Source organism: Phyllostomus hastatus, unplaced genomic scaffold (assembly GCF_019186645.2).
Source record: "Phyllostomus hastatus isolate PE091 unplaced genomic scaffold, TTU_PhHast_1.1 phas_scaffold_585, whole genome shotgun sequence".
In the NCBI taxonomy this organism is placed as follows: domain Eukaryota; kingdom Metazoa; phylum Chordata; class Mammalia; order Chiroptera; family Phyllostomidae; genus Phyllostomus; species Phyllostomus hastatus.
In genome coordinates, this window is record NW_025334037.1 from 23,663,399 (window position 1) to 23,686,178 (window position 22,780).

The following is a 22,780-nucleotide window of genomic DNA, read 5'->3' on the forward strand; positions in this document are numbered from 1 at the left end:
TTTCTTACTTAAATGTTTAGTTCAAGTTCACCTTTCCTTCTATTCAGTAGAATTTCTCTAACTGTTCAGCCGCCCCTCCTAGTCAAGGGGAATTGTATGCCGGATCTAACTCAGGATGAAAGAAAGTTTAGAGTCAGCAGAGACAGAGATCTATTAAGCACAAACCAAGTAGAGAAGGAAGGATTTTCCTCCCTTGATTTATACAACTCTTTTTGTACTAGCATATGCCTGATATTCCTCAGTGGGCTGTTTGTTTGTTTGCTTGTTGTTTGCTTTCTGATGTACAGCTTGAGAATATACGAAGACATCTGATACTGAAAAGCTTGACAAATCACAGCCAATATGTATTTTCCATTTTTTTTCTGATCTTCTCCACACGTAGTAAAAACAAATGTGAATCATTTTCCTGCCACAGAAAGTAGGGAATGTAGGGAAGAAGGGAAGAAAAAGCCGCTAGAGAATTGGTGATCAAAAGATAGAGGCGAGATCCTTGTGTGATCTCATTCATTTGCTATGGAATCCTAGTTCTGTGACCTACTGTGTTAGTCATGATTGGTTTTTCAGTTGGAGATTACAAAACCCTGGTGTGAGGTCCATCCTGCTGAGTTAAGTGTGAGTATCAAACAGCTCACCAAACAACTCATCCATTAGGAGCTGAGGTTTGCTCTGCCTCAGCCAACCCTTGTTTCACCTATGGGTTTCATTTTCCTCTCCAAAAAGACAGAAGTCATCATACACATATTATATTAAAATATTAGGAGAATGCCATGGTGCCAATAACCCACAAGTTATTTTTTTCACTTGGAACATGATGTATGTTTTCAAGTACCTTTAGTGCATTACCACTATAGTAGCATTGCTACCTCTTGGTATGCATCCATCTGTTCACAAAAATTATTTACTTACACTTCTTTAAACTCCAAAATCTGCACTCAGAAAAAGAGAGTCAGCTTTTCCAAAAGGATGAAAGAAAACATGAATTGAGAAGGTTTCTATAATAACAGTAACCTGATATTTTGATACTCTATGGTCACAATTTATAGTCTTTCATATAACAGTAAAATTAGAGCCTTCTCCCAATAACGAACTGGTATTTTTAATCATATGTTATATAAATCATGAGCGATCAAGGGCAGGAACCAGGTCTTCTCAACTGTGTATGTACACTAAAATCAGAGTTTAACACATTGTAGGTCCTTAATAGTTATTGTTGAATAGAATTAAATTTGCTGAGGTTCAGCACCAAAAATGATTTTTCAACTTGGGTGGTTTAGAATATCTTGGCATTCAAGGATCATACTTCGTCTAGCCAGCAGAATTATATGAGACAGTGAATAAATTATACTGAGAGTTTCTTTTAAGTTGAATTAAATTTACTTCACAAAATCACTGTTTTTAATCTGACCATTCTACAAAGGGTGACCCTAATGAGAGGGGAAAATACATCACAGCATCTTTGAATATATAGATCCAAACCTCAAGACAACTAATGAAACAAGACCCCATAGAGATTGATGCTGTGATTGAAAAATACTGTAATATTTTCTGTGTCAGAAAGTAGAAAATCAAATTACCTTTAAGTTTCTCACATTTGAGCCACACTACAAATGAATTGTGTCCAGGTACAGAAAAACCAACAATATTTTATTTATCATCTTATTTTTAGCTTTTGAACTACAAATTCAGGTTCTAGAGTTGTTTAAAAGATCATGGGTTTTATAGATTTATGTAAATTAATCTGTTGTTTGCTTACTTTTTTTTTTCCTTTGCCATTGAATGGTCCTCATCATAAATACAGAACAGGTCATTACATGAAAAATATAAGATCTTGCATTATTTTCCTTGCTCTCTCTTAAAAATCTATTTCTAATATTGCATTCCCCATTGGACTAGTTTATAAGGGCAAGAGGGGGAAAATAAAAGAAACGAGGAAAAAAAAGAAAGACAAAATAGACTGGATCTCACCACTAGAATTCACCATAAAAATCTCAAAGTGTAACAGAATTCTTATAAAATTTCCTAGACCAGTTTCTTAGGGAATTGAGATCTCCTATGAAAAATATGGCAATTGGGGAAGGCAGGGACGAGATGTGGGGAAATAGTAAATAAGTGCAGCAAAAACAGGTTCTGAGGAATACACATCATTTTGTCTGCTTTAGATCACAATAGAATTTTTAATAAATAAATTTCTTTTCTTTTTTGATTTTTTTTGTAAAGACACTTTTTTGAAACAGTAGATTTAGCCCAGTCACTTGTGTCATTTTTAATAAACTGTCTTTTTTTATTGTTTTCTGTAACTCTGTAAATGTTTTAGATTTGAGTCTCTTGTACATTGTCTTTAGAGTTCATTCGGATCAATAACGGTTCATGCACTGAACTGTGTATTGAATTTATCGTGTTAACTGTTGTTGTGTGGTTGAAGGGAGATTTGTAAGAGTTATAGTGATTTAGGTGCTCATGCTCGATAGCAGGCATGGGCAGGTGGCTTTCCATGGGTGTGTCTCCCGTAATCTCATCATCCACATTAATGATTTCAACAGTCCTTGTTGGGGCGTGGTGGTTTTGCCTATGGTGCTGCTTCCTCATCTTGTAGAAAATGACCAGCATCACTGCAGCCATGAGTGTGATGGCCACAAAACAGCCAATGATGATTTTGGTAGTCTTCATGACCTCATCAATTCCTGGGATCCCACTGTTCATATCAGTCACTGGGATGGTGAATGTTTTTTCTGTTGACCTTGTGCTCTGTGGCGTGAGAGAGGTGGTCACGTTGGTGGTTTCCCAGTCAATCACTGGAGTGGGACCCACGTTGTTATCTGTGGTCCGTGCCTCATCCTGAGAAGGTTCCATAGTCTCTACTGTGACGGTTGAAAAGTAAGTAAAAGGAGTGGTGGTTGCTGCAGTAACATTCAGGGTGGCAGAAGCGGTGGTATTTCCAACAGAATTACTCACCATACATGTGTACATGCCTGTATCTTGCACGGTCACATTTGTGAAATTTAACGTGCCATCGCTGAGCACCGCTATCCTCACTTTGTATGCCCCATGTGTCATGACTGTTCCATTGGGAGTAATCCAAGATACAGAGGTCAGGGATGTGGAGGCCCGACATTTCAGCTCAGCAGCCATGCCCTCAGTGACATTGAGGTCTGCTGGGGGCTCCACAATCACAGGAGCATAGCATGTGAAATAGTTCTGGTCAAGCTCCCCAATGTACCTCCCTTTCAGATTGGGAGGAGTGTTACATCGGGCACAACAAGCTGTGTTGGAGGGGGCCATGTCTTTTATCCACCAGCTGAGCCACAGTATGTCACAGTTACAGTTCCACGGGTTGTGATGTAGGTGTATCCGCTCTAAATGATGCAAGGGTGTGAAGAGATCATGAGGCAGTAATGTGAGATTGTTGTGTGCCAGGTTGATCTCCACTAGCGACTGGAGGTTATCAAAGGCATTCCTTTCAATCACTTGAATCTGGGACTGTATCATCCACAGTTTTTGAAGGTGCATCAACCCCTGGAAAGAGCCAGGCCTGATGGCAGACAAATGATTCCCAGAAAGATCCAGCTCATCTAGTTTTATGAGTGGTGTGAGGTTAGGGATTTCCCGGAGGTTGCACATGGCAAGGTTCAAATACCTCAAGTTGGACAGACCTTCAAAGGCACCTTCTGAGATGTATGAAAGCCTTTTCAGTTCCCCTAAGTCTAGCCGGCGCAAAGAAGGGATTCTGTTAAAAGCATAAGAAGGGATGCTTTCAATGGGGTTGTTTCGCAACCAGAGCTCCTTCAGTTTAGACAAATATACAAAAGCTCCATTCGGGATGGTAGTAAGACGATTGTCAAAGAGTTCCAGAGTGTTGAGGTTCGCAAGACCATTGAAGGCCCCGATTTCAATTGTTCTAATATGATTCCGACTCAACTGGAGGATTTCCAGGTGCCTCAAGTGCTTGAAGCTGTTCACTTTGATGATCTGGATTTGGTTCTCATGAAGGTTCAGCAACCGAGTGTTGGTGGAAATGCCATCAGGAACTTCGCGTAGGTTTTTCCGAACACAAATCACCTTGCTGAACTGGTTGCTGCAGGAGCAGACGGAAGGGCAGGTTTGAGCCCGCACCAGACCAGCCACCACAAGAAGTTGAAGAGCCAGGAGCACCACAAGCAGGGGGTCAAATAGGGCCCTGTTAAACCTAGGACCTATCATTATCTGCTGTGGATGTAAGGTCATCTTGTTCAACATTCATAATTTATCTGGTGTTGGTCCTTCTGGAGTTCAAATAGTCTGCAATACAATAAGAGCAAAAAAGAGTATTAGGTCTCTTCCAAAATGTCTTTCTGGGACAGTGTGACATAGTACATCTCAGCTAAAGCCGTCATTTCCCAGACTAGGAAAACAACAAATCTAGTGTCCATTATAGAGTGACAAGTCTAATATTTTTAGAAAAATGATACTGCACTTCAAATTAGCAGCCATCCACAGCCCATATTCCATCAGATGTGCAATCACAGAGAAATGGAAGAATGAGGTGGGGGGTCGTAATAGAGTGATAACTGACCAGTGTGTCCTAGACGCATGAGGACATATGAGATGTACTTCACCATGAGATTCATCGTCCTGAACCGATTTGAAAAGTTCAGAACATAGAATTTGGGGGCCCTACCCAACAAACAAAAAGTCTCCTTGCAAAATTAGTAATAGCTGATGTTTTATCTGGACTCACTCTATGTGCCAGGCACCAGGAGCTATTGACTTCGCAAACAACCCTATGTAGCAATGGCTACATAATTTATGGGCCTCTGTGCAAAATGACAACGTGAGATGCCTTGTTAAAAATTATTAAGAATTTCAAATCAGTAACAACAGAGCATTAAGCCAAGTGTGGACCCTTCTGAAAATGGGGCCCCATGCAATCACAATCCTTTCTAATCCTGCATTTCTCTGATGTAGGAACTGTTATATTCCCGCGATGAAGAAATTTATCATAGGAGCACTATGCATGAATTCACATGGTTCATAACTACAGAGCCTGGGCTCAGATGTTCATCTGATTGGTCCAGGAGCATATGATCTCAAATACTCCATCAAAAGGTTGCTGTGAGAATGAAGGCCATATACAGGGCCCAGCATAGATAATGCTCCTTTTTATTATAAGATATTTTATTACAAAATTATAAGCATGTAATTCTGTAACATAACAATATCATACTCAAGCACACCATATAACATTTTAAGTTAAATGTTCAAATTAATACAATATATTATTATACTCATATTATTACCCTACCAACCACACTCAAGCAGGTGTTACTTCTGCCGGACCCTGTATATATGATATATATCTCTTATAATTAAAATTTTAAAAATATCTTTCCTTTGGGGTGACAGCTATAAACACTGGCAACTTAAATTATACTACCTATGAAAATACACTGAAATAATGACATACACAAATGTACATAAATTTCTAGAGATTGTCATATACCAAAACTCATAATATAGTGGACAGCTACCTATAGGCAGACATACCACAAATTAAATCACTTGCCATAAAGCATGATGTTATTTTATAGAAAGGATTTTAGTATAACAGGACTATAATATGCCTTGTGTGCCTACTCTTACTGATTTTAAGTAGATTTTAAGACAGATAAAATAACTCACTTTCTGCATCTCTTCCAGTGCAAGGAGGCACTCCAAAGGAACTTGTGTTGCCCAGTACATGCCCCACCCTACTGGCTTACCATGGATTGGGCTCCTGTGTAATGACTTCTCCCAAATCTCTCATCTCAATAAACAGTGACTCTTCTATGAATCTCTTGGAAAGAAAAAAAGGAGGGGAGGAAGGGGTGGAGTAGCTGACCACATTCCAATTCAGAAGTACTTACTATGTGTTGCCTTGGGGAAGTTAACTTATCATCTCCGTGGTTCAATCTCCCCCCTTGCAAAACGGAAATGATAATATTAAATTCCCCTTAGTGTTGTGGTGAGAACAAAATTAGTTCATGTACATGAAGGGCTTAGAATAATGCTTCCCACATTGTAAGAACTCAATAAATGTTAGACATTATTGTTATTATTATTTCTGTTTTTGCTGTTGTCCTTGGCCAGACATTTCACTAAGTACTGGGCACACCAAATAAAAGAACATAAACCTTACCCCCAAACGAATTACAATTCAAAAGATGAAATATAGACAAGCAGATGAACTGCAATATTGAACATATGATGTGGGTTTTTGAGACCAGGCTACACTGACACAAGGGCACTGAGGTCAGAGCAACTCAATCCATGCTGGTGAATTAGGAATTTTCAAAGAGAAAGGCTATTTGATTTCTGTTTTGTGGAAGGAGTTGGTCAAGAATGAAGAGAAGGGCATTTCAGAGAGACCAGTCTAAGTGAAGACAAGGACACAGTACCTCCAGGGAACAGTGGAAAGTTCCCTGTGGCAGTGGAGCAGAAAAACCCAGGGAAGAGAATAGAGAATGGGAAGGGAGCTGGGGTGATTTCAGGTCTGACTGTCAAGAGTTATTATGTCAGACTTAGGAATCACTGATTTATACCACAGGTGACACGTTCTGCTTTTAGAATGGAATGCTATCATGAGCTTTGTTTTTAAGAATGGTGATGTTGAACTAATACAGGAGAGGAAAAGCTCCAGAAGAAACTGGTAGCAAGGAGAACAATGAAAATGATCTTCCTATTGTTCCAAGTGAGCCTTAGAGAGAAGTCAATGCCAGAAATAGGTCCGGCTTCTTGACCATCACTTCCATGCCTACCGCCTGAGGGCTTGAGGAGAGAAGGGCTGACTCTTTTTTAGGACATACTTCTGCTGGTGGTGAGGTTCTCAAGGTAAATTAGCATTTCTAAAGAATTGCATTTTCACAGAGTACACAAGATGGAGAAGAGGCTTTCTTGTCTCAAAATAGAAGACACCTTACTCATAAAAGGCAGCTGTCGTTAGCAATCATTAAACATACATTCACATTCACAGAGCTACCAAAAGGGAAAAGAGTCTCAAGAAAGTGAAGTGTAAAGTCATAGAATTTTCTGGATTCAGAGGCTTGTTTATGTCTCCTTTACTATGGAAGCAAAGAAAGTTGGCGGGTAGGTTCTGAGTTAGTATTTCTTTTCTCACCAGGTAGATAGACTTGCTTCCATGCTCAGGGCTATTGTGGCTCTAGGTTGACTTTTCAAACCATCCAGTACTATAGGCATTCATTCCTGGATGTGTTTCCTGCCCTTGCCTGTGAACTCTGTGAGTGCACAGGCCATGTCTGATGGTGTCTTCTTAGCCTGTTGCCAACACAGCCTTTGACTTGCTATAGACACTAAATAAACTGGCTGTTGAAAATGTGCAAAAGTTAATATCTAATGACAACTCTTTGCACATGTGCAAGTGATACGTACCAATGTATCATTCATGCCCCCAAACCATCCAATCTGAAATCCCATACCTCAACCATGTCCTTTACTGGGTTCTCATAGGTCCCTTACACTCAGGCCAAAAGCCCTCTACCCTAATCATTCTAGGGCTAGATACCAGGCAACTAGAGATAGCTCCCATGTCCCCCACTGAATAATTTCAGTGGCAGCACCCACTGAAATGATTCATATTAGCCAATCCTATCCTAAGCCTGTTTACCTTGCCTTCCCTCAAACCACACAATAAAGGCACTTGCTCACATCCTTCCTTTGCTCTTAACCAACCTTGGCACTTCCGCATGAGGCCCCTGTGTGCCAAGGCATGCCCTCTTCTCCTGGGCACTGTGAGTAAAAATCAAATAAACAGCACCACCAACAAAAACATCTCTATAATGGCAGTCGTCTCCTGATCTGTGGGTCTCACCATACTTGAATAATAATAAAAATCTATATTTTAGAACAACTAATTGCTAAGTATTAGGGACCCACACATCATATTAATCCTTTGATGGCCTTTTAATAATGTAATTGGTAGGTTTCACTCCTTGAGTTTGATCCTTCACTATAAACTTAAACATGACCTTAAAAACTTTTTCAGGTTTACATTAAAAAAAAAAGGAAGAAAGTTATTTAAATTTCCAGTAATCATGACCATCAAACATTTTTCATTTGTGTGACTTGGTGTCCTTTCTCCTCAACACACACTTCTTAATGTAATTGGGAATTTAAAAACAAAAACAAAACCAAGAACAACAGCACATAAAGTCCCTGATACGTTAACTGATTGACATTTTTAGGGGTGGGGTCCCGAGGCCCTTCTTGTCCATTTCTGTGCCTACCTCCTACCCCATGACTCCCCTTAGAATCCTAGGGTCTCTGGCAACATGGATTAAATAACCGATTGATGGGAAACAGCATAGAAGTGAAAAAGATAAGTCCTTACTCTACCATTTGCTACCTTTTTCCTCATTAAAATATGAAGCTGTAAAAACAATTATGTCCAGTGACCAAGAGAGAAGTCTCTGGTGTGAGACTCGCTGATTTCATACACCTGTTTATACCTCGATGACAGTATAATTGAAAAAATTCACCTGTCTATACTTCACCATCCTCGTCTGGGAAAGGGAAACTACAGTGTTATCCACTCAAAAGACTCTCATTAGAGTTGTCACATAATATATGTAATGTTACTGGCTCATAATAAGCAATATTCAGGGTCTAGGACAAATAACACCCCCTTTCTATTACAAAATCTTTTACTACAAAATCATAAGCATGCAATTCTGTAACATAACAATATCGCACTCAAGCACACCATATGAAATTTTAGGTGAAATGTTCAAATTAAAACTATAAATTATTACACCCATATTATTACCTTACCAACCACACTCAAGCAGGCCTTACTTCTGCCAGACCCTGTATAATAAACATTTAATGCATATGAAAAATAAAATGGTGGGGCACTCAGTTTCTTTTTCTTGTATAAGACAGGAGTTATAATATTGCCTATCATTCAAAGTTGTAGGATTAACTGGCATGATTGAGAACATGCTATCAATAAAAAATACGCAAACATGATACATTGCTATTAATTGTAGAGTATATATGTCTGTCCTTTTCAAATCCCAGGCTGTTTTATTTGCTACTTCTTGCTCACTTCAGGATCTTTTTGCTATTGCAATTAATGAGAGTTCCCATAAATCAGTCATAAGTAACAATTTATGAATTATAACTGATTCAAGGCTGATTTATAACCTACAGCAAATAATGCTTGGTACGTGCACTGAATCAAATAAACTACCATCAACAAAAGGTTTTCTACTTTAAAATATAAATTATGTTAGTTTATATCAAAAGCCATGCTTCAACATCTCTTTCATAAGATGTTTTTATCACATCAAAAGGAAATCAATTTAAAGGTATGCATTCTCCATTACAATGTCATCTGACAGCATTTATTTACAAATAGATCTGTACAGGTTTTGAATTAAACTATAATACTTTTAGCCTAGTCCCAGAGTATATGTTGACTTCTTTCCCTACCCATGCATGCTCCACTGCACTGAGGCATACAGAAGAAACTGAGTAAGGGAGAGTAGCTAATGGGGATGCTTTAGTTAGCACAGAATCATTGCTAAGTCAGCATAAACTGTCTAGACATTGGAACTAGTTTGAAAGTAAGGTGGGAGAAAGATAAATTTAGTTAAACACAGCCACCCAATTGTCCTCCCCCTAACAGACATACACACTCACACTCATGTAACAGCAACAAACCTCCCTAGACACCGAGCACTTACACCGGTTACCGTTCTCAGCCCTGACACTGAGACCTTCCATTTATACCTTACCACGGACAGCCACATGCCTTTGTTCTTCCACTGTCTCTATAAGCATCTCCATCCCCTTCTGGAACTCTCCTGCCCAAGGAAATGGTTTGTTTCATTGTCCTTATGAGAACTTGCCCAAAGATCCATCACCTCTCTCATGGAAAGCATTAATGGAGGTCTGTGATCTAAGATTCTTTGAATCTATCACCTCATCTTGCTGTTTTCACTAATCCTGGACTGCTGTATCATACATAACCCTTATGTGATCCTAATCAAGTTCTCACACTGGAAAATCACCCTCAAATCAAACTTTCAATTCACAATAAATTCTGGCTTCATCTTCACCACTTCTCTCTCAGACACTCCTAAATATGTGATGGGTGAACAGAATTTGGTTTGAGCTAAGACTAGGCATACTAGTTCTGTAAAGTTCCAGATAGTAAATACTTCAGGTTTTGCAGGCCATATGGTCTCTTGTTGCAACTACTCAACTCTGCCATTATAGCTTGAAAGTAGCTAGAAGCAAAGGTAAATGAATGGATATGGCCGTGTTCTAATTCAACTATGTATGGGCACTGAAATTTGAAATACAAATTTGAATTTCATAATTTTAACATCTCAAAATAGTATTAATTTTTTGACTATTTAAACATTCAAAAACATTCTTAGCTCATAGGACACACAAAAACAAGTGGGCTGCCTTTTGGACTATAGTTTGCTGAATGCTTTTAAAACAAACTTTGGCTGTACCATTCATTCCTATTGGCAGAGACTGGTTAGGTCTGGGCATGTGACCCAATGTGGACAATGAAATATGAGGGGAAATCAGCTGAAAGGGTTCTGGGATTTTTTTTTCTCCCACAAATCAGAAGAAAAACATGGGAAAGAAGTAGTTCTTTATCTTGTTTCTGGATATGCTTATGAGTATAAGCTTTCTGTAGTTTCTGCAGCTGTTTTGTGGCCAAGGGAAGAGGCACCCTGAGGACAAAGCTGATAGATGCCAAAGAAGAAAAATGAAATGAGGGAAGGAATTGCATTCCTGATATTGCAATAAGCAGCTGAATTAATGAATCCTGTAATTGTCTTTCCTCTGTGTTTTCTTATTATGTAATATAATCAATTCCTTACAGTACAGTTACTGTTTTCTGATTCCTTAGAGCCAAACTATCCTCATACTTTCATTCGCATTCTCTTTTCTCCGTCTCCCTCTCTCTCCTGTCTCTTCTACTTTTGCCATTCCCTTTTCCTCTAACCAAAAGCAAAGTAGAGACAAATAAGACAGTAGAAAAATTCAGATTTTTATACCATTATAAATCTGAGATCAATCAAAGAAACAAAGTACTCTGAAGCAACATGATTTGCTTCTAAGGCAAGAAGTGAGGTTCATCCTCATTATGCTAAGGAGCCTTTCTGCTGTAGTCATTTCTTTGGATATCTTTTTAAAATTAAATTAAATTTTATTTTATTTTAAAGGATATTATTTATTTATTTATTTATTTATTTTTAGTGAGAGTGGAAGGAAAAGAGAAACATCAATTGGTTGCCTCTCACATGCCCCAACCGAACAGCCGTCCCACAGCCCTGGCACGTGCCCTGACTAGAATCGAATCAAACTGCTGACTTTTCTTGGTTTGGAGGACAACACCCAACACACTGAGCCACATTAGTCAAGGCTTTCTTTAAATTAAAAAAAAATGCTAGAATTTACAGGAAAAGAAAAAGCAGCAAATTAAATATTACCTCTCCAAATCAAATTTATCATACAAATACTTCCTAATACAATTCTTTTTCTCCTCATTTGAAAGTCAATTTTGCAAATCTGTTGAGCTTTCTCCACCCCTTAATGCAGGAGTATGTGGTTCTGCAGGTTTTCAGAGAAAACAACATTTTTTTTTTTTGTAAAGGCCCAGGGCTGCCCTTCTAGGCAAATGTAGTGGAAGCGATGCAGCATTTAACGGGCTGTAAACCAGGGACACATCCTGTCAAGGCAGGAGCAGAATCTTTGTTTGTCAAGGCAAAAGCCACACTGATGTTACAATGTTTCTGTAAAATATTGGGGTTTTAAGAAATTGAGATTTAGGGAAATCTGGATCTGCATTTTCATCTTTTTCTAGAAGACTTATGTGACTTCTAGTAAAAGAATACATACGTTGGGCCCTGGCTGGCATAGCTCAGTGGATTGAGTGCGGGCTGCAAACCAAAGTGTCGCAGGTTCGATTCCCAGTCAGGGTACATGCCTGGGTTGCAGGCCATGACCCCCAGCAACCGCATATTGATGTTTCTCTCTCTCTCTTTCTCCCTCCCTTCCCTCTCTAAAAATAAATAAATAAAATCTAAAAAAAAATAATACATATGTTTAATATTTAGAGGTGACACCATTAGATGAGAAGAAGAAGTGAGTAGAGAGAATGATGGATAAGAAAAAGAAGAGTAGGAAGAAAAAAACATGTGGTCAACACATTGTTACGTTCTGGAGAATATAAAAATAAAAATAAGAATTATAAAAGAGCTAAACTGACAAGGCTTTCTAGAATTTCATCACCTTGTTGGAGCTATAACATAAATGTATGGGTACATATAAAATAATAAGTACACATGTATATATTTAGGCATTAATGAAAATCAATGTATTCAATATCTAAATGCTATAAAGCATTGTCGGAAGTCAAAATAGACATAGATAATCACAGGAAGTTTTAAGAGGGCGGGTGGTAGTGGAGGAGGGAAGAGACTACTTGTAAAAGGAGAGCGGCAGGAGCATGAAATAATGGGAACGCTGACTTAATGGAAGCAGAGGGCTTACGCTGCAGAATTTAGATAGTTAAGTTGACCCAGTTGAGGAGCACTGCATGCCTGGTGCAAGAACTTGGATTTGCGTCAATAAACAGACTTAGGAAGAAACTCTGAGTTCTGAAGCAGGAAAGGACATGATGAGAGCATTATTTCAGGAAGACACTGTCTTTATATGTAAAATAAATGGGAGAGAGAAGACGGGTTGAAGGAAAAGTCAGATGACTTTAATAATCAACATCCCTCGCGTTACTTTAGAACTGAATGGAACTGATCTTCAATGAGGATCTAACTATGGGTAAGTTTATAGGTCCAAATTAATCAGCCTTGCTGAAGTTCTATATTGTATGAAATACCATTGAAGGCAAATTAACTTCTGTATATGGTCTCATTAAAAAAAATCAGTGTATTAGGTTCAGGTGTACAATATAAATAAAATAATTTTAAAAAGAACATACTAGCCCTGGCTGGTGTGGCTCAGTGGATTACATGCTGGACTGCGAAGCAAAGGGTCACTGGTTCGATCCCCATTCAGGGCACATGCCTGGCTGAGGGCCAGGTCCTCAGGAGGGGGCATGTGAGAGGCAACTGCATATTTATGTTTCTCTCCCTCCCTTCCCCTTTCTCTAAAAAGAAATAAATAAAATCTTTTAGGAAAAAAAAAGAGCATGCTAACAAAAATCACTGTGTGCAGAACAAATAGGGTATTTTGGAGATTCTGATCTGCAAGGCTGGAAGGCATTATCTCTCACAAAGGACTACTATACACAGTCAGTTTTGGCTCTCTGATGACACCTGTACTTTCCAACTTGACACAATGCTGAAGCATAAAAAGCCGTCCCCTCCCACCCCCCACCAATCTACATTAGCAAAACCTAAACTAACAGAAACCAGATTTAGGATAAAGTGAATAGGGTTCGAGGGTTGGCTTAGGATTATTGCCTGTTTGATCTTTGTTAAAATTGTCACCAGGTTGTGCTACTACATCATTAGTTAACCTTTAAACTGTTACTAATTTTTTTTGTACTCTCTCTAACATATCTTCTGACAAAGCAGGCTGAACTCATTAAAAATAAAAATAAAAAGGCAAAAAATCCAGGGCTAGCTAAGTTTGCAGCAGGAACCAGCTAAACAACCCAAGGACCACAAATAAGAAACTGTTTTGCACTGGAAAGATCCAAAGGGCACTTGAAACCCCTTTCCAGGTCACCTTTTGATAAACTTTTCTTCTTTAGTATGCTAAAAACCATGCCCAGGATTAGCGATTTAATATTAGAATGGGACACGATATGTATGGCCAGTCATTTTCCAAGCCCACTTGGAAACTGCAGGTACTCTCCTGCAGTTCCAAGAACTCTCTCCCCTTTTCCTGAGCCCACCTACCCTCCCCCAACCCTTTAAGACTTTCCTGACTTCCCAAAATCATAGAGAAGAGATCTTAGGGCTTGCTCATCTGGTGCCCATATCTTCATTCTTTGATTAAGAATAAATTTTATGATCTGCTTTACCAAAAACAGTCTCGTTCAATTGGTATGCATTACACTGGACAGAAGGACCTCATTTTGAGGTCTCTGAACTGCAGGGGTCAGTGACAAATTGGCTTTCTCCCAGCTGCACCATCTGTGGGTGGGAGTGATGACAATAACATTAGTAAATAGATATCGAGAGGATTATATCCACTAAATGGCACTGCAAATACTGAGAGTGAATCCCAAACCTGCCCCTGAAACTCCATAAATGCCACTATTATATAGTTGCTCCAAGTAAAAATGTAGGACTCTTCCTTAATTTTTCTTTGTCTTTATTTACACTCAGCATAACACTATTAATTTGTCTCTACTACTAATATATAACTGGATCCATCTACTTTTCTTCATTGTCCTTTACTAGACCAAATTATCTTCCAGTCTAACTTGGACCCCTGAAATACACTTTTGCATTTCTCTATGTTTGCAGCTGCCTTACCACAATCAATTCCTCACACAGCATTTAGAGTGAAGATTGAAAATATACATATGTTCATGCCATTCTTCAGTCAAAATGTTCCTGTTAGTTCTATAGCATTTTAGAGCAAAATTCAAGTCTTTAGGCCTCTAACAAATGATTGTCCAAAACCTGCCTGCCTGTAATGCCTTTCAACTTCCTATCCCCCTGCTCTCTGCAACCACACTGGCCTTCCTTCATTCCTCACACACTCCAGGCTTCCCGCCTCCCACCCCGTCCCACCAAAACCTTTGCTCTATGGTCCCTCTGTGAGCAGTACACGTTCTTTGATTTCTGCATGGCTGGTCTCCTTGCCATTGAGGGCTCTCTTAAATGTTACCTTCTCCAGGAGTTCTTACCCGTTCAGCCAGTCTAAGTAGCCCCTTTATTACCATCAATCACATCACCATATTTAATTTTCACCAGAGTATTTATCATTATTTGATATTTTCTCATATACCTAATGTTTATTTTCTCACTGCCTGTCTCAAGTGAAATGTTATGTTCCAAGAGGCTGAGACTTGTCTCCCCTATTCAGTGGTATTCACCTAAGGGGGGAAAAAAAACCTCATCAAACATGTGTTCAATGCATGAATAAATGAATTAGCAGGTGTTTAAACAGACAGAAGCAGCTTGTAGATAGTGAAAGCTATAAATTCACTGAAGACCTAAATGATGTCAAATACACTAATGGATCCCTGGCATCTAGTAGAATTCAACTCATACAGCAGAAATTTCATTTATTTCTGGACCAATACTTGTTCAGTTGTTAGTTTTTTTCATAGAGGTCCTTTCTACAAGGAAAAGCTGAGGAGAACAAAGCAATATAAAGGTCATTTTGTTGTCTCCTTGCTCTCTTTGGGTTTTTTGGTTTTGTTTTTTTACAGAGTTTCTATCTCTTCCTCTATTATAGCAGCCCTGTTTTAAGTTTGGCCAAACAATGCCCTCTGCTGTATGTGCCTAAAAATAACAAGATTGCCTTAAAATTTCCTGTGGATGATGCAAAAGCTGTTTTCACAATTTGCTTCTTCACGTGTGGTTCAGAATGAGGAAGGTTTGATTCAGCTTTCCATTCACTCCATTGAATGTGATGCTTAGAGCAGAGAACAAGAATTCTTATAGGCAGAGAATCAAATCATCTCCAAATGCCCTTTAAAATTCATCATTGCACTGCTGTTTCTGGAGCTCATTGGAACCATTAATTAGAAAAGCCACGAGTGAAAAAGATCTCCCGATCCTTCAACCATAATCTAAAGGAACAACTTGGAATAGGCGAGGAATTGGGGAAGGCAGTGGCAGCTCCAACTTCGTCTTAGCAACAAGAAGTAAAATCTACTTCACGTTAAAAAGCAGACACAGAAATATAGCCAACAACTTGGCAAAGCTAAAATAGAATGAATTCATTTCTTCCTGCTCACTTAGCCTCACATGATACAGGAGAGATCACATACCTGGCCTGAAGTGTCTGGCTGCTTATGAATCTGTTTCATCACATTCACATTTTGAGGTTGATTATTTACGGACAAATGAAATACAGATGACTGACTTGTTTTTCAAATTAAAGGGTGAGTGGGATTTAAGGTGTTCAGAGACACATTTGTGTTTTTGGGAGAGCTGCTTGCTGTGTTGGTTTAGTGAAATGCATCACCCAAGAATAAAGCTTAAAACCTCAAGCTCCACACACCGCTTGCTATTTCATTCTTCAGGAAATGAAATCAGACTGTTCCAATTATCAGAAATGTGCCTGTTAGTAACAATGCCTGAATTCTCCTTTGCAGTAACATTTTTGAGTCTGGAGCCCTATCAACACATAAAAACTTCTGCCCTCTTCTTTTTATCTTTTTTGTTCTTTCTTCTTTTTCTCAGGTCCAGGGCCAGCAAATGGTTAATACACAACATCTTTATGGCAAAGTTGTTTTTTGTTTCTTTTCTGCTTTTTTTGTACTTTCTGGGGGGTGGGGTGGGAGGTGGTCTTTAAAGTAATACATGCGGAGTTAGTGTTCTAACACACAGTTTAGTGTAGACAGTCACAGTTCTGGAAAACATAGCCCACCCACTGCTCCCCAGTGCTCACAGAAGAAAGCCTAAATCCCTTACTGCCTCTACCCACTAGATGCCAGTAGCACCTCCAGTTGTGGCAATCCACAGTCTCTAGAATGACCAGCTGTTACAGGGGAAGGGGGATTTGCTCTGGTAAAACCACTGACTTGGTATGACATGCGAGACACCATGATGCTGCAGTCCATTGCTTTGTACCAGTCTCATTTCCCACTGTTCTCCATAATATAGTCAGGCTGCAGTCTGTTTCGGATTCTAAAAATATACCCTTACTTTACTTCTTCAGAGCCTTGCTCCTGTTTCTCCCATGGCCTGGAATGATGTACTCTGATTTTTCTTTCACAATTTTACCTGATGTCAGAGCCAATTTTGCAATGACAATCTCTACTAGACCTTCCTTGGTCTCACTGGCCAATATTAATACATCTTTTCCCTAAGTGTCTATAATGTCAAGATGATAGCACTTTTCTAATCTGTGTTTGAATCTAAATGTTTGGAAATGCATTCGACCTATCTAATGATACACTTCCTAAGGACAGTAACAGAATGATATCTAGGCATTCAGTAAATATTTGCTGAATTGCATTACTGAATGTAGCCCACATTCCAATTGCTAGTCAGGAGCAAGGGTAATGAGCTCATTTTGAAATAACAAACAATATATCAAGGTCCGTATGTGAACCAAAAAAATAAAAATTATATACAACTCACTATAAATGGCAAAGAGGAGGCTCAATAACTACTTCTTCTCCACACTCCCAACAAACAAACAAAAGCTTATAAATAAATTAACATTGTGAAAAAGTAGATTACCAAAAATCACCATGCAAATGGGCTATTGAAAACAATAGGTTAGGGTAAAAATTTATCTTTACCAGCAATAAACTATTTGCTAAATACCACACACAGTACCTGGCATATCATATATATATACTAAATATTTATATATTAAATGAAAGAATAAATATTTCAAAAAAAAAGAAAATAGACTCTAGAAATATCAATTACTATAGACTGCCAACTACTTACATAACTAAGTAGACATTCGTGGAATATAGAGAGTTTTTTAAAAAGAAATTGGAGATACAAATGCGTGTAGTGCCCATCTGTGCAACTTCCTAGAGATTGATATTCTGATTTACATACTCTATTGCTATGAGGAAACATGAGTTAATGAATTAAGAAGAACAATGCCCCCTATGTATCCCATATAAATGCTTGTCATTGTTTTTGTTATTGTTATTTGTCTACTGCTGACAACTGAATAATTATAGAGAATGATTACTACACAAGACTATTATAAACTGATGCTAAAGCAATTTGGATCATACAATTAAGATTTCTTAGCTTGATTTTTCATCAACCATCTTATTTCATTATAATTTGCTTTGTCATAAAAATGCATAGTTCAATCCATGGGTTCCTTAGAAGTTCAGGAATGGGTTATGGGTACTTTGTGAATCTCTTGAAAGCATATGCAAAATTTTGTATGAATGTGATTGTGTATTTTATAAGAAGAATTATTAATTAGTTTTATCATCACAGTCTCTAAGAGATTTATGACTGCAAAAAACTTAAGTTCTACATGAAAAGATTTGACAGACTGAAGACTTTGAAGTGTCTGTTGTAGTTCTAGCTATAAATTAGCAAATTGGCATTCTTCTCTAAATATCCATTTTTTCTGTGTTTAGTAAGCATGAATACTTTCTCATGAGGAGCTACCAAAATCATATTTCTGAAAGGAAACAACTAAGGACTAGACTCAGGTTTTAGTAAATTCTTCAAGACAAATGTCCATTGTGAAAGGTTCTGGAATGAAGTCTTCCCTGGTGACAATGGTCCTTGGCACATCTTTTAAACGCTGGTACTCAGGTGAAAATATGTTACCCCATGTCATTTCTTTAAGGAATCAGTGTCAATGTAAGAATCAGGATGCTACATGATGAAATGGGTCCTGAGCTTCCTCAACAAAAAGAAATGGAACTTCTCTATCCCTCAACTTTTCTTCATTTGCTGCAGTTTATTCCTCAAGGGAAAATGCACTGAGATAGTGTGCAATTGAATTGTTAATGTTTATCCATCTCTTACAATATTTTGGGTAATAATGATTGACAAAGGAGAGAATACCATGCTCATTAATATTTGTAAAGATGAAGTGTATATCAAGAATAAAGAGAAAATTTATATTCCATTAAAACAACTACAACCAAAATCCTTATAACCACCCCCCCCAAAAAAAAATCTAATGTTAGATTAAGTTAAATTACAGAAACTAGACATGTGTTTTAGCCACTTGACATGCACAACAGAATAATTTTCTAGGGAATCTGAGTTTGGAACAAGGGAGTTAAAGGACAGCAAATAAAAGAGGCTAAACATCTCAAATTACATTTGATCAAAATATGGAAAATTATTTTTCTCCTCATGACAATCTTCTGTCAGTCTATGAGGCTAAAGGTTATTCTTTTATTTTTCTTTTTACAAATATTTATTAATTACTATTAACCCTTACATATTTTCCTGTCTGTGTTAATGACCAGGCAGGTAACTAAAGAATCCTCTGAAAATATAATAAGCCCGTCTTAAATATATGTCCTTGGCAAGACAAGCAGAGAAGGATTTCAGAAGCTGATAATGTAGTCAATGACTTGGCTTCCCATGTTTCCTTGGGATTGATGACTAGCTGGGAGGAGTTGATAGCCATTAACCCCCATCCATTCATTAATCCTTAGAGAATGCCCTGTGCGAGATCATCATTGCCATTATAGGTTGAAAACAAACAAGTCGACAGTAGCACCCCAAAAGGCATATGGATTTTTGTAATGAGTAATGCAATTTAAATTGCCTTGCAAGGAATCTGAAGAGAATAAATACCACATGCACAAGGCCATTCAGATTTTAAAACTACCTTCCAATGTTTTACCAACTACTATCCTTCCTGTTTATTATTAAACTGTGCAAAGTCCTAATTTCCTAGGCAGCAACCAAAAAGCACTAAACATAGCTAAGGGTCGTTTTATAGAGGATGCTGAGAAAAGGAATCTCTAAAGTCACTTCAGCTCTAATATTGTGTAATTCTAAGTATGTTCACCAACACTGTGTGAACTTTACCTATGAGGAAACTTTTGGCCAGTAACTCCCCTTCACTGATCATTTGAAACACTGTGCTGAGACGAGCCTAACATAAGCAGCAGAGGCACAAACCAACGCCAAGTGTCACACTGAATGAGTGTGGACATGACGATGTGAATAAATATAAGTAGTCTGGCGTTCAAGGGGAACCAGGAAGTTTTGAACAGTTAGTGAAGGCTATGGGGACATGAGATTTAGTAGGATATGTACTTTGGATAAGCGAAAGATCTAACTTTCCAAGAAAGGGAAGAACACAGAAAATTATCCCATTAATAAAATGTGCTGAGCCCTGGCTGGTGTGGCTCAGTGGATTGAGTGCTGGCCTGTGAACCAAAGGGTCACCAGTTCAATTTTATCAGGGCACCTAACTAGGTTGCAGGCCAGGTCCCCAGTAGGGAGCACACGAGAGGCAACCATGCACTGATGTTTCTCTCCCTTGCTTTCTCCCTCTCTTCCTCCTCTCTAAAAATAAATAAATAAAATATTTTTAAAAAAAATTGCTGAGTGCCTACTAAGTGTCAAGCACAGTGCTCAGCTCTTGACCCTTAGGGCCAAGTTTCTCCCATAAATCTCACAGTGTAGTAGGATTTATAAGCAAGTAAACAAGGAACTACAATAGAGCAGAAAGAGCTAGAGAAACATGAACAGTTTTAGGAGGATACACTAAGAGGAAGCAGAAAGAGGAGAAGGGAGTTTATGGGAAAGCAGGCATGCAGTGGGTGGGAAGTGTATGGAAGTAAACATGAGTAGAGGGCAGAGAGAGACACAAGCTGCCTTCTGTTAGGAACATATAGTAATAACCAGCGGGACAGAAGGTATGATAAGGAAAGTAGCAGCAGATTTTTACAAATAGGCCAAAGAATTTAGATTCTGTACTAAGTTATGGAATGGGTTGTAGAGATTTGATGTTTCTCCTTCTGGAAGGGAATAGGACAATGAGAAGATTGTTTAAGGAAAAGCAGATTTGCAATAATATGGAGAATAGATAGGAAAGAGTGCACAGTAAGACCTAAAGGTCAACTAGGAAATTATTTCAATAATTGAAGTACACAATGAGGAGGGCATGGACCAGGCTTTGCATTTTACCTAAAATACAGATTGATATGGCATCATGATTTCTATATCTCCATTCTACAGTCCTCCCTCTGTGAGACTTCTTCATCCTTTACCAGCTCCCTAGACCCCGGACCCATCATTGGAGGCTCTCACTTGTATTTATTTGACTCCCTAAAACATCAGAGTTAGTCTTGCTCATCAAGTCCTGTCTCCCACTGACAACCTCGGAGCTACTGCCTTCCAGTGTTCAGCATGACTTAAGAGTTTAATAAATTCACCAAAATGATCCATAAAAACCTGATAAGGAAACTGTCTTTAATTGAGTCTGTGTTTACGAGATCTGAGCAAGGGGAGGAAACAGAGTAGACTCTTACTGTGATTTCCAGGCAACATCATTTAATCAGAACGCAGATAGCAGGGATGACCTCCTAATTAGAACTGGAACTGCTTTCAAGTAGCCTCAACACTGTTAACATTGCATAATGAGGAACCCTTGGTGATCACATGTCAGATAATGGAATTGAACATAATCAGTGATTTCTTTGTTTCCTCTTAATGACTACAAAGGAGGGAATTATATGGCCAATGCAGACATTTGGAAATTGGATTCTTATTTATTTGCTTAAGGCAGTCCTCGTTTGCCTAGTGCCAGTGTTAACCATAGTTCATGCATATTGCAACCAGGTCTTCTTTTTTGCACAGTTTTTTGTTTTTTTTTTAAATAACAGATTTGCACTCAGTTACCATGGAACCTTGCAAAATGAGGACTCAGTTTCAATATGAACAGGCTTCAGTTAAGATAGTACCATGCAAAGCAAGAACTCTCTATTTACTGTATTCATTTGTCTATAAAACATTATATCAAAAAATAAATTATGAAAAACAAATCAGCAATACATGTGGAAAGCAATAAGGAACTTTGTCCCCTATGGTATATTAATGGGATAAGGATGTAGGGTAGCCTGTTTATGTCCCTATTTAAGCCATTAGTCAACTATTTTTTCCTTGGTTTGGATAATGAAAATTACCTCTTGATTACTTCTCCTACTATCTTTGTTGATTCTCTAAATGATGCATTTTAGAAAGAATAATCCAATGGAAAAAACACAAGGATGACCCTATAGGTGTCATTTTACCTAAAATACAGATTGATAGGTGGATATTACAGATGCTAGGTGACATTAATGCAAGCCACCTAAACTTTCTGTACCCTTCTGTAAAGTGCAGACGGGATGTGTGCTCTTTCTGTGCGGAAAAAAAAACACTGAATAGATCATGTTTAATCAAAAGTAAGTATAACAAAAAGTAAAATGCACAAAATGAGAGTAGAGTATGATATGACTGTCACTCCTACCTACCCAAGTACCATCTTTTAAGCTATAAGTACCATGTGAACAGAAATGGAAGGTGGATAGAGATACAGGCAAAATTCTAAGATCAATGGTTGGCAAACAACTGCCCACAAGCAAAGTCCAGCCCATGACCTATTTTTGTCAATAAAGTTTTATTGGAATACACACCCATCCGTATGTGTATTATCTATAGCTGCTTCCACAGTAAAGCAGAATTGTGTAGTTGTGGAAGACTAGATGGCTCACAAAGCCTATGAAATATTTACTCTTTGGTCCTCTACAAAAGAAGTGTGTTGATCCAGCTCTACAGCGTTCAGAAAGATTCTATTCTCTTCAGCCTCAAATGTACCAAGATGATCCATTAGGGTATGGAAGAAAGACATTAAAATTGCTATTTACAATTTGTTTCCTCTAAGCTATAAGAAAATGTTTAAGACACTAATTTACAAAGGTGCCACATGTCCCATAACATATGTGAAGAATCCTGAGCAAAAGAGTGATTTCTGCAACACAGAGGGGTTGCCTGCTACACATTACCTGTTCATATGCCTTCAGCACATTGTGACATACTAGTATTCCTGTGTGTCTGGCTAAGTGGCTTTAGGGATTATATTACTTAGTTTTAACTAAACTAATACAAAATGAAGAAAGGGGCTTACAGGG

At 38.3% G+C, this 22,780-nt stretch overlaps 1 protein-coding gene across 6 annotated transcripts in view; it reads right to left on the reverse strand.

Moving 5' to 3' along the window:
* Positions 1-1,623: 1,623 nt before the first annotated feature.
* Positions 1,624-22,780, reverse strand: part of LRRC4C (leucine rich repeat containing 4C) — a 647,198-nt gene continuing 626,041 nt past the window's right edge. For all 6 annotated transcript variants that reach the window (XM_045825779.1, XM_045825775.1, XM_045825777.1 and 3 more), the window contains one exon: positions 1,624-4,275. In XM_045825779.1, coding sequence (XP_045681735.1) covers positions 2,311-4,233 — 1,923 coding nt within the window. In that variant the 5' untranslated portion in view covers positions 4,234-4,275 and the 3' untranslated portion in view covers positions 1,624-2,310. The remainder of the gene's footprint in view (positions 4,276-22,780) is intronic.